Raw genomic sequence first — 11,538 nt, 5'->3', positions numbered from 1 at the left:
GATCAACATGCTGCACTTCTTGCACGGAAAACATTTCAATGTCTGGACCATATGAGGCACAGTTATGTTCTAATGATACAGTGTGTTAACAGAGATGTTTATAACTCTTTTCAATTTAAATTTGGCGCACTCATGTCACACAGCTTCTTAACAATACTTCATTAAGCAAAAGTGCGTCCTATTGTCTACAGAGGCGGGGCAAAAACTCTCTTAGAACTCTCTTGGGAGTCCAAAGGGAACAACCTTCAAGGGCTTTTAGGACTTTTTAGTGTAGCTTGCGGAGATGATCCTTTTCATGACACTTGTGGCGATTGTATTAAGGCAAAATTCTGCCAAATCTTAGTTGAGATGTCAAACTTACACTACCAGAGGGTACCTAAAAAATAAACCTGAATACTAATCAGTTCATATTCCCATATCAATGCTAATCGAAATGGTCGCATTTTCAAGATCAATTTGATTAATCTTATTGAAGACCAACGACTTGGATGAGCGTCTTAAATACAAGCTGAACACCTCTTCTACAAAAGCCAGAGGGTACCTTATTGCTAAGTGGGCTCAGTTGTGTAAAAATTGGTAAAACGCACTATGCATTGGGCCGTTTTCAGCCATTTTCAGCCATTTTCTTTATTGTTTTGCATGTTTACAATTACGAGAACTCAAATTTAGCGCTATTGGCTACGCAAAAGGTCCTGGATGTGTCACGGCATTTTGGGCAATGCACTGTTTGGAATCCCATAACCCCCTTAGAGTAGTTCCAAAATGGTGACCAGAACCTGTCATACTAGCGTGGTAATTCAAGAAAGAAATGAGCCAGGTTTTCATTATCTCCTGCAAAATCTGAAGAGAGCTTTTCAGCTCTTCTGGACTCCTAAAAATGTACATTTAACAACTGAGGCTTTATTTGAAGCAAGAAATCAACTGCTAGATGCCAGAAGGACCTTATGGCTGTTGATTGTTAACTTGGAGAGAGGCAACCTCAATCTGACAGGGTTACTGACTAATGCTTTACAATCACCCCTTGAGAATTTAAGCAAATCTGTAGCTTAAATGGTTAACACTTTGCCAGCTGAGATAGAAAACAGGGAGCTAGCTGAAATTTTTGATCTAGATACTGCTTACTCTACATCTGTGACAACAACACAGCACAGACCTGGACAGAGACATTATGACATCTCCAAGGATCAGCTGGAACACTTGCACTCCCTTTTTCTGCTCTCGGCAAAAAATAGCAGATATGCTACAGGTGAGTGTTTCTACCATCCAGCAAAGGCAGGGGGATTTAGGCTGAATGATGAATTTGAATGATATTCAGATATAACTGATGTTAAGTTGGATCAGATTTACACAGTTATAACAGATAACTTACAGAAAGGCCCCCTCACCCCCAATATGGGAAGGAGGAGGTTCATTAGTGCATTTACCAATTCAAAGATGGAGAGTCTATATGTGCTTACATTGTGTCAACCCTGTTGGTACTGCTTTGGTGTAGAGAATGACAATCCATTGCAGAAAATTTTTGGCTCCAACCCCTAACAGCCTCTGGCATATTGATTCTGGACACAAACTAATAGGATACACAGAGAATAATACATGGGCCTGCATAGATATGGAATTTCTCTTCAAGTGTTTAACTCGATAGCTCATGAGTGAGCACAGCGAATGAATGAGATGTTGAGTTGAACACGAGAAGAGAAATTCCACATCTACAAGCAACCATGTATTATTTTGTTTATTATATAAACTCAATAGACTTTTACAGGAAAGAAAAGCCGACTTTATCAATGAATGAAAATAAATGAATCAATAATCCTTGAATAACAATTATAGAGTGCGTTGGCGCTGAATCTTAGGAAAAAATGCGTTGAATTATGATTACAAAAACAACAATGATTGTAATTTTCAATTTACAAAATTCCCATTTATTGACTTTGTCCTTACGGACAGAAGAAGTCTTTCAGGTAAATGGCCAAGATCAGTCAGTGGCAAATCTACCAGTTGTTGATTTTCATTCTCAGCCGATAGAAATGCTAACACCAAAGCCACTGAATATGCAACTTTTGGTTTTTCTTTTAGTATATTGGCTTTCTTCCCCTTCTAGGAAAGTTTGAACCTCATTGTCTGTCAGCGATACAGATTTTTTAGTGTTTTAGCCGCCATAATTCGAGAAAGCTTGGACAAACAACTTTTATTGAGATTCATTCATTTATCAACCTGACCAAGTGGTGCCAAAGGTGAGTGACCTGTAAGCAGCTGATTGGCTATATCAACACATGAAAAAATATTGTATTTTTTCACGTGTGTTGTAACAGCTATTCTCAAGGCCAGAAATTCTTGTATAACACTGCAGTTCATGTGATAAAAATTGATATCTCATCTTTGTATTGATGGCAAGACCAGATTGTCAATACATCTGAACATCTGAAGTTGTGCAGATTGTTCTTTCTTTTTTACTTCTAATTCCTCTTGTCTTAGCTCAAACTCCCGTTCTGCCTTTTCCTTCAAATACACGAGGGTTTCTGATCCTGATGATCTCTTTCTCGGTGTTGTTTGTTGCCCATCCTCAGCTGTTGCCTTTCTTTTCTGAGTCTCCCCCAGCTTCTCCATCGACCTGTTTCTCATCTCTTCTGCCTTTTTCCTTTCATTCTCCTTATTTTGGTCATTCTTCTCTGACTGTTCTCCGGCGTCTCTTTCACTTTCCTCAAACTGTTCCACTATCTGTTCCAGCAACTTGTCTGTTTCTGTCATCTCAGGGGATATCCCACTTGCTCGTTCTTCCTCAGCCATTTTGTTCTTGAATTTCTTTGAAAGTAATTGATACCTGTCCCTGACTGCTCTCTTGTTACGGAGCCGATCATGGAATAATTCTGTGGCATTTAGCCTTGCCATAATGCCCTCCCACACTTGCCCTCTATCTCTTGTTGATGGTTTGAATTTGTAAGGCTGTGACACCACAATTTCTTGTAAAAGAAGCAGGTCACACTCCTGTGTCCACTCCATTTTAAAAAGATGCCTATTTTAGGGTATGAAATATAATCAAATAATTAATTTATTACCAAATAAAAAGAATAAAAATATTAATAAATAAGTTGGTAATAAGGTCTGAGTGGAGTACAATTCAGGGATTAAATACGGTGGTGCAGGCAGAACCAATAAAAATTGAGAATTTTGTTAGAGCTATGATTAATAAATAAATAACACATAGTAATTAAAATGTTTATGTGGCTCATGATCGTGCAGCTAAAAAATACATATATAAACACATATAAACAGTTTTTGTTAGCCTGAATGGACTTTATAAGGAGTACAGTACGACCAGTGTGAAAAGGAATATTTTAAACTTCATATGAGTGGCAGCAGCTAGCTTGCTGATACAAAGGTTTGAAATTATGAAGGCCAACAACAGAGTAGTTTTCATAATTAATCAAGTTGTAAATTACTGCACAACAGTAAAGAAACAAACTTAGACATAAAGAAAATGGGCCCCTACAAGACGAACACTGAGTATGCTGTCCTATTTCCGGACTTCTTTTACAATCATACACACAGTTATATCATACCTTGAAACGGCACTAATACCATCTAAAATTTTATCTACCTTTATTACATGAAATTTGAATTAATGCCGCCTTGAAAGTGTCGCTAAATTAAAGTGAGTACACTGTGAAATTTTGCCATCTGTATGTCTATGGGATAAAATGTTGCCATCTGCAAAAGTTGAATGATTTTTTTCTATATATATTTAAATCAAGTTATGACATTTATAATTTTATCAAATACATTTTCGCATCAAATAAGCTTAAATATTTTGAATTCGCGAAAGTTTCAGTTCGTGAAATCGCTAAAACTAAGTGACTTATGTTCCAAAATTTTACGAAAAATCGCTAAATTAAAGTGTCGCTAAATGGGAAATTTTCAAAATCGCTAAATTAACATGTCGCTGACATTTCATGCAATAAGGTATACGATTTAAAATTTAATCTATATCTATCTTTATTATAAATTTTGTTACTTTCATTGCAACAAGGGCCGTGAATTTTTATCGCATAAAGACGGCTCCGGCTCTTAGTTTTTATCCACAATTACGATGAGAGTTAGTCAAGAAGTTGTCACTTTACTAAACTGCCAACAGAAAAAACCTTAAATGCTTACAATCCTTACTAATTCATTTCTACTTGTGCCCAAAAAATAACAAATTATTGCTCATTAGGCGAAAACAGCGACATGTAAACACACCATTTTGCGTAACAAGTTCGCTTCATTTGCCGTTTGTAAAAAGACCTATCACCAGACACAGAGGCTCATAACTAAAGAAATAATATGTTTCTATGCTATAACGGAAGAAAAAGACAGTTTAGATTAAAATAAGGGGATAAAAATACTCACGTTCTCCTCACAACGTCAGTCGCCTTGTTTTCACGTCGTGAACGTCAAGAGGACGGCAGTCTCAAACCGGAAGTTGCGTCAAATGGCTCACGAATCAGGTTGTCACGTGCGTCACACGATCAATTTTGCTGTCCTCTCCCTTCTGCCGTCCTGTTGCGTAAGGTCTCTATTGTCACAGTGAACGAAAATCTTGTCTACACTGGAATGGAGGATCTATTTAAAGTATGCAATGGGAAAGTGTTTACATCAGCATGATATTTGAACCTTTGAAGCCTACTCCTTTTGTTTTGAAGTTATGGAGAGCATCATGGTCTGGAACTACTGAAACTGCCTCTGCTGAGCCTCCGGCTGGAGCTGCTGCAGCTGTATTGCTGCTTCCTGCCGTGCTGCCTGCAGCCTTAGCTCTTCCCTCCTCAACTCTATCTCTTCGTGCTTAATTGCATCTATTCTCTCGTTACGTTCTTTCAGATGCTCAAGTGTGTCAGCCTCAGAGGACCTTCTCTTTTTTAGCCCCTTGCTGTTTTCAGCCTCCTTGCCTTTTGTTTGCCCCTCGGCGCTCCACTGCTCTATTTCTGACTTCTTCAGCATTCATCTTCTCCTCCCTGGCCCTCTTCTTCTGGGCTGTTGTTTGCTTCTGTTCAAGGTCAGTAGCATCCTCCCACTCTACAAGTATCTCCAACCCCTTCTCTAATTCTGTCAGTTCGGGGATGCTTACCCCACTGGCCCTCTCCTCCTCCTTTATCTTTTGTCTGTACATTAGTGCTAGCAAGTTGTAGTGATTACTCACTGCCTTTTGCTCTAAACCAACCTTGAAAGATGGTTCTCTTATTTGCAGTAACTGATTTATCACCGCATTCCACTTTGCTCCCTGAGTTGGTGTGCCCTTTTTTGTAGGGCCATCAAAAGGGGTATGGGGAGTAGATAACATATTAAGTAATACACTCCCCCATCTGAAATGAGGTATAGTAAGTATACGATTTACAAGTAAATTTAAGAGTTCAGTCCCTGTTCATCAATAGGCAGTATTAATATTAGGCGCTGCACTGGTCGCTGTACACCTATATAGCCTTTTCCTTTATATTTAGTTACAGGCTCATTTGTTATGTTCTTGTATTCGACGTCTACTTTCTGGACTCTCCCATCCGTTCCTGGATATGTATTAGAAACTCTCCCGATCTTCCATTTTCCTCTTAACAAGCTCGAGTCCTGTATAAGAACGATATCTCCAGTTTTTAAGTTACGGTGGGATGTATGCCATTTTTGACGTATCAGCAAACTGGGAAAGTAATTTTGCGTCCACTTCTTCCAGAAAGAAGATATTATCGTTTGTACGAACGAAAACCGTTTTCTATTACTCGCTCGCTCGTCAGAGATCATGCCACTTGGTATTCGTGCCGTTGCTCTACCAAGCAAAAGATCGTTTGGGCAAAGATATGCACCGTCATCAGGTGACGCAGGGTGCCTTCCTATTGGTCTTTCATTCAGCAAGTTGGCGACCTCGTAAAGTACTGTTTGTAACTCTGAGAATGTTAAGGTACTATCGCCAATAGAAGCGTCAATAGCTCGTTTTACAGATCTTATGAGAGCTTCTGTGACTCCGTTCTGCCAGGGTGCGTCTGCGGATGTAAAGATCCACTCAAATCCCTCAGTTATGCCAAAACCTTTTAGTTTGTTCCAATCCCAAGTCTTGGTCATATTAGAAAGCTCTTTATTTGCTGCGACGAGTTGGGTACTGTTATCTGAGAATAGCTTAGATGGGTAACCATGTAGTGACACGAATCGTCTGAAGACCATTAGGAATTTGTCTGTACTACAGTCTGCTGCTATATCCAAGTAAACTGCTCTTGTCCCTAGACAGTTGAATATCACTCCATACGCCTTAGATGTTGTTCTTTTCTTTACTTCATCGCGAATCTTGTAAGGTCCAAACAAATCGATGCCTGTACTGCTCCATGGAGGGGCTGGTTTCAGTCTTTCAGTTGGAAGGTTGCCCATTACTTGTTCACTGACTTTTTTTTCAAGTTTTCTACAAACGACGCATTTGGACTTGATTGATTGCACAAGTTTCAACAGTTTCGGGATCCAATACCTGGTACGCACTTTGCTGGCTGTAGTTAATATCCCATGATGCCCTTTTCTGTGTATTTGCTCTGTAAATAAACGTGAGAATGGGTGATCGTATGGAAGGAGTATTACTTCTCTCGTTGTAGCTCATCTCCATCCATAACTCGCTTCGTCCTTTAATCACATATATACCATCTTCTCGCATCTTAGGACATAATCTTTTGTAATTCCCGTTCTCGATATCCTTCCCCATGTCTGGTTGAGCTTCTCGTATCCAAAATAATTCAGCCCTTTCCAAATCATGTGGTGTGAGATCACGTGTTGCGTTTTTCAGAGATGTTTTGGGGTTTCTGTCATAGAGTTTCAGAACTCTTGCCGTCACCCTTAAGAGCTTGTTATAATTTGAGTACTTGGTGATATCAATCCTTCCTGCAAGGGTATCCTGAAATCCTTCGATTTTTATAGCCAGTGCCGTCTTGACTCGTTCTGGTAGTTGTGATTCTAAATAATTGCGAGTTATTGGCCAATCATCTTCTGGTTGTCTTTGGAATTCGGGTCCTTTCTGCCATGCACTTTCGAGCCCGATATCGCTAGGCTTCTTCCCTCTCATGAGACAATGAGCGATGTTGTGTTCGCTCTCTATCCAGTACCAATCTGTTTGGCTTGCTCCTTCTTGTATTTCTCTAATTCTTGTGGCAGCGAACGTGTTAAAACCGTGGGAATTTTTCTGTATCATAGCATGTACTATTTGTGAGTCAGCAATGTGATAGATTTTTTTAAATGGGTATCTGCATTCTTTCTCTATGAAGATCTTGAGACGTTTGTTCAATACTGCTCCACATAGTTCGATACGATCGATTGATATTTTTTTGATTGGAGCTAGGCGATTCTTAGAGATGATCAAGTTACTTTCAAATTGACCATTTTTCCGTTCCCAGCGTACATACGCGCATGCAGCGTAGGCGTCTTGAGATGTATCACTAAATATAATGAGAATAGGTTCTCCAACTGCATCCGACGGCTTCACGCATCTCATGAATCGTACTTGATCCATATCTTTTAAATCTTTGAAGAAGGTTATCCAGTTCTCTCTATTCTCTTCAGGAATGGGATCATCCCAGTCAAGCTTCTGTTCACTTCCCCATAAGTGCCGCATTAGAATCTTCGCTCTTACAGTGAACGGTCCAGCTAGTCCGAGAGGATCATATACACTATTGATCTGTGAGAGAATCATCCTCTTCGTGAGTTGTTGAGGGGGAAAATCTGTGGTTACGTCATTTGTTTGTAAAGCATGTCTCTTTCCTTTTGGTGAGAACTTGATCTTGACTTCAAAACATAGCTGATCTTCACATGGATTCCATTTGATTCCAAGTATCTTTTCGGTCGACGTATGCGGCGTCTGTACCATGATCGTTTCTTCTTGCTTGTTAATATCTCCTGAGAATATCCACTCTTTAACCTGAAATCCTCCTTTAATAATAGCTTTCTCTATGTCTTGGCTAAGGTCACGGGCCAGTGCAATGTTATCTTTGCTTTTGATGATATCGTCCATGTAAGTGTTGGTTTGAATTATGTCTGCTGCTTCCGGATAATTCTTGCGCATCATCTCTGCCGTTTTTCTCAATGCTACAGTGGCGATCGTGCCGGACGGTTTATCTCCAAATGACACTCGCTGTATTACATAGGTGTTTGGTTCTCTCGTACTATCCATGTCGCGTCAAAGAAATCGGTGAGTATGTTGGTCTAACTTCGACGTTTTCACTGTGTGGTACATTTTCCTAATGTCTCCCATGAAAGCAACTCTGTTCTCTCTAAAGCGTATCAAGACTCCTAACAAGTTATTGAGCAAGTCAGGACCCTTTTCCCAATACTCGTTTAATACGTGCCCCATATAGTTCGCACTGCTGTTGAAAACTATACGAACTGGAGTAGATTTCGATTCTGGTTTGAGTACTTCGTGGTGAGCAATGTAATGCGTAGGGCCTGTGTAGTTTGTTAATTCTTCCTCGGATAGCTTTCTTGCCACATTTCTGGCCACCATGTCCTTTATCTGTTCGTCATACACTTTCGCGTGATCTGCGTTCTTTCTGAGTCGTCGTTCGGTAGCAGCAGCTAATTTCGCCATCGCTACTTTGCGGTTGTTAGGAAGTTTATGGGGGTCTTTTATCCAGGGGTATTCAGCGGTCCATGAGTTGTCTTCACTGTTGAAACGTAAATTCCGCTCAATTAACTCCAGTTCCCTTTCTTCCTGTATGGTATAATCTTTGGCGCCCAAGGAGCATTTTCCGCACTTGCATCCCCCGCACTTCGGTTTGCACTGTACACCAAGTGCTTCGATAGTGTAAAAATCTTCGACATTGACTTTGCCTACAATGTGTACTCTCGCATTTCCAAGATTATGGGTCATGCACGTTTCTTTAAGCAGTGGGTGAGTTCCTCCAACGCATCTTCCAAAATGATTTTTCAGTAGTACAAGATGCCCATTATTCTGTTCCCTTTCCGGGTGGAAGGCGGCATATTCATAACTGATCAACACATCAACTGGACCAGCAGGTCGCACTATTTCATCCTTTGAAACGTTTCTAAATAGGTGGGCGATGCTCTCTACGTTTACATGCTCGATATCAGAGGTGATTTTGTTGATCCCATATACTTCGAATTCCACGGCTTGACCTCGCTTGTCCAAAAGTGGTAGCTTGTATTTCATTGTTTCGATTTCCTCGTTCTGCCCTCCTATCTTCACTATTGAAAGATTCTCTTTGACTCCACTGGGTTTCTCTTGTTTCGCTTTGGCGTTGGTTATGAAGCAAAGTGAGGCTGCGTTGTCCCACATTACATTAGCTGTCCCCTTCCTGGTTTTTACTCTCTGTACTTGGAGGAGACATGTATCGACGTTGGAGTCGCTGCATACATTGGCAGAGGCAGAAGCTTGCTGGGGTGTACTTTCATCGTTTTCGTGAATTGATGGGTGATGTTTCCTCGTGCAGCCATTCACGCCGCAATCTCTTTTTATCCTACAAGTCCGCTGCCTGTGACCAGGCTTAAGACAAGCCCAGCATGCTTGCTTTTCTTTGAGAAAATCCCTTTTTTCGTCAACTGTCTTAGCTTGATAAAGTCGGCAATTTGACGTCCAGTGCTTACCATTCTCGTGAATCAGACACTTAGGCCTAGGTTCTTTGGTACTTTCGTCTTTTCCAACTGTGATACCCTCCGAGTAATGTGCTGCGCCCTTGTGATATTGGTTGCTGCTTCCTGCACGGAGTGTAGCACTTTCGTATTCAATGGCATCCCTTTGACTCTGTAGAAAGTCGAGAAGACTTGGAAATTTGTTGCTTTTATCAACATGACTGTCACGAGAGCTTACCCGTTCGGACCATTTCCGTTTGATATCTGACGGGAGTGCTTTCTCAATTACGCTGACTGAACTTGTGGTCGTGATCTCTGTTTCCAAGCCGAGTCCTTTTAGGTTACGATAACCATCCTCTATGAGGGTTACAAATTCTATAAAGCGTTTATCTTCTCCTTCTCTGAGCATTCTAAATCGCTTTATTTCGTCAATGATGACATCGGCAACTTTGGCTGGGTCTCCATATTTGTCGTCTAAACGATGCCACATCTCGTCTATGTCGTTGTCTACGCAGTTCACCAATCTCGCTGGCTCCCCCTTAAGACAGGTACGTAGGACGTACGCTGCGTCACCTTTTCGGATTTGAGTCATAACTTGCTTCTGGAAATCTCTTTTAAATTGCGGATACTTGCGCAGTTCTCCGTCAAAGTGAGGCATTCGTACTTTTTCTAGTTGTAGAAAGGAAGCTGAGGCGGTAGACTCCCGCTTTGTTTCTTTAGCTTCTTCCACATTAGTGTAGCTTAGCGCTATTTTCTCCTTTATTTCATGATAACAGGTTTGGATTGTAGCGATCCAATTTATTTCAGCTTCTGCTGAGTCTTGAGTTAATAATTGTAGCAGTTCTGCATTTGATCGTTTGCATTCCAAAAATTCCTTTTTAAATTTCCGTTTGTAAATCTCTCAATGCAAAATTGGGAATTTCTTTAGATTGCAGCGTGTGCGAGATACTTTTGTATGAAGCTTCGAAAACTGCGCGCGCTGTTTTCTGTCTTGTGCGTGCTTTATCAATGTATTCTTGACGCTCCATGTACGCACATGTTGATCTTTCTTTCACAGTGATTTGTTCCACATATTGGATTTTGCGATTGGTCGCCTCATTAAACTTCTCTTGGACTTCCGTCATGCACACTTCTGCTTCTTCAGACTGATCGTCTGGCAATAGCTCGATGTAGGCTTCATGTTTGCCTTCGAGTTCATCGTACGCTTCCGCGAGTTTCGCATGGTTTGTTTCAACTATTTCTACGCCTTGGTTGTTGTCTATCAACTTGGTGAGGAAGTTCTTTCTTGTGAATCTTCCTTTAGCTGTTGTACGCTGGCCTTTAGCCTTCTCGATTTCAGCTGCGTTTTCCATCTTCGCTTATCCAGTTGTCGCTTTGTAGCAGACCACCGTGGATTTTGAATATTTTGCCAGTCGAAGATTAACTCAGTCCACGGTTTTAAACAGCTCCTTTATTGAATCATTGCTTGGAGTACTCGCGTTCAAAATCCAGTGGTGTCTCACAGTTCTTCTGACTAGCAAGTCGTAATGCAGTGAATTCCGTTTATGATGTCATCACGTTATGCGATTAGTATTAATTAATTGAAAATTGTGGCCTTAATTAGCTAGCGCAGTAGATAACATATTAAGCAATACAATTAGTGCTAGCAAGTTGTAGTGATTACTCACTGCCTTTTGCTCTAAACCAACCTTGAAAGATGGTTCTCTTATTTGCAGTAACTGATTTATCACCGCATTCCACTTCGCTCCCTGAGCTGGTGTGCCCTTTTTTGTAGGGCCATCAAAAGGGGTATGGGCAATGATTTCTATGACAAGACCTTTATCATGTTGTTTGGTCCAGCACATGCTGTTTAATACAATTGACAACCTACCTAGATTAATTTAATAAATTTAATTAATTAATTAGATTAATTAATAAGTTTAATTTTTTTGTGCTACTTTTTTGGTCTCAGCAATTAAAAGC

At 40.5% G+C, this 11,538-nt stretch overlaps 4 protein-coding genes across 4 annotated transcripts; all 4 read right to left on the bottom strand.

Moving 5' to 3' along the window:
- Nucleotides 1-2,248: 2,248 nt before the first annotated feature.
- Nucleotides 2,249-4,492, bottom strand: LOC149035446 (uncharacterized). The gene is made up of 2 exons (XM_089191480.1): nt 4,387-4,492; nt 2,249-3,013 (listed from the first exon to the last, which is right to left on the bottom strand). Exon 2 carries the CDS (start codon nt 2,998-3,000, stop codon nt 2,374-2,376), a length of 627 nt encoding a protein of 208 aa, XP_089047606.1. The 5' UTR covers nt 3,001-3,013; nt 4,387-4,492; the 3' UTR covers nt 2,249-2,373.
- Nucleotides 4,493-5,376: 884 nt separating this feature from the next.
- Nucleotides 5,377-6,381, bottom strand: LOC149035445 (uncharacterized). The gene has a single exon (XM_089191289.1). The coding sequence runs from the start codon at nt 6,379-6,381 to the stop codon at nt 5,377-5,379; it is 1,005 nt and encodes a 334-aa protein (XP_089047415.1).
- Nucleotides 6,382-6,412: 31 nt separating this feature from the next.
- LOC149035444 (uncharacterized) lies at nt 6,413-8,161 on the bottom strand. Its single transcript, XM_089191288.1, has one exon. The coding sequence runs from the start codon at nt 8,159-8,161 to the stop codon at nt 6,413-6,415; it is 1,749 nt and encodes a 582-aa protein (XP_089047414.1).
- Nucleotides 8,162-8,167: 6 nt separating this feature from the next.
- LOC149035443 (uncharacterized) lies at nt 8,168-10,928 on the bottom strand. Its single transcript, XM_089191287.1, has 2 exons — nt 10,526-10,928; nt 8,168-10,419 (listed from the first exon to the last, which is right to left on the bottom strand). The coding sequence occupies exons 1-2, from the start codon at nt 10,926-10,928 to the stop codon at nt 8,168-8,170; spliced, it is 2,655 nt and encodes an 884-aa protein (XP_089047413.1).
- Between the last annotated feature and the right edge of the window lie 610 nt (nt 10,929-11,538).

Source organism: Pocillopora damicornis, chromosome 13 (genome assembly GCF_964200805.1).
Source record: "Pocillopora damicornis chromosome 13, jaPocDami1.2, whole genome shotgun sequence".
Taxonomy (NCBI): domain Eukaryota; kingdom Metazoa; phylum Cnidaria; class Anthozoa; order Scleractinia; family Pocilloporidae; genus Pocillopora; species Pocillopora damicornis.
This window is presented reverse-complemented; position numbering and strand designations above follow the sequence as displayed.

What these genes read in the sequence shown, in the direction of transcription:
- LOC149035445 (XM_089191289.1), bottom strand. Translation starts at nt 6,381, where the DNA reads ATGGGCAACCTTCCAACTGAAAGACTGAAACCAGCCCCTCCATGGAGC.
- LOC149035444 (XM_089191288.1), bottom strand. Translation starts at nt 8,161, where the DNA reads ATGGATAGTACGAGAGAACCAAACACCTATGTAATACAGCGAGTGTCA.
- LOC149035446 (XM_089191480.1), bottom strand. Translation starts at nt 3,000, where the DNA reads ATGGAGTGGACACAGGAGTGTGACCTGCTTCTTTTACAAGAAATTGTG.
- LOC149035443 (XM_089191287.1), bottom strand. Translation starts at nt 10,928, where the DNA reads ATGGAAAACGCAGCTGAAATCGAGAAGGCTAAAGGCCAGCGTACAACA. An exon ending in TTTCGAAGCTTCATACAAAA is followed by an intron (nt 10,420 to 10,525) that starts GTATCTCGCACA and finishes GATCAAATGCAG; the next exon opens with AACTGCTACAATTATTAACT.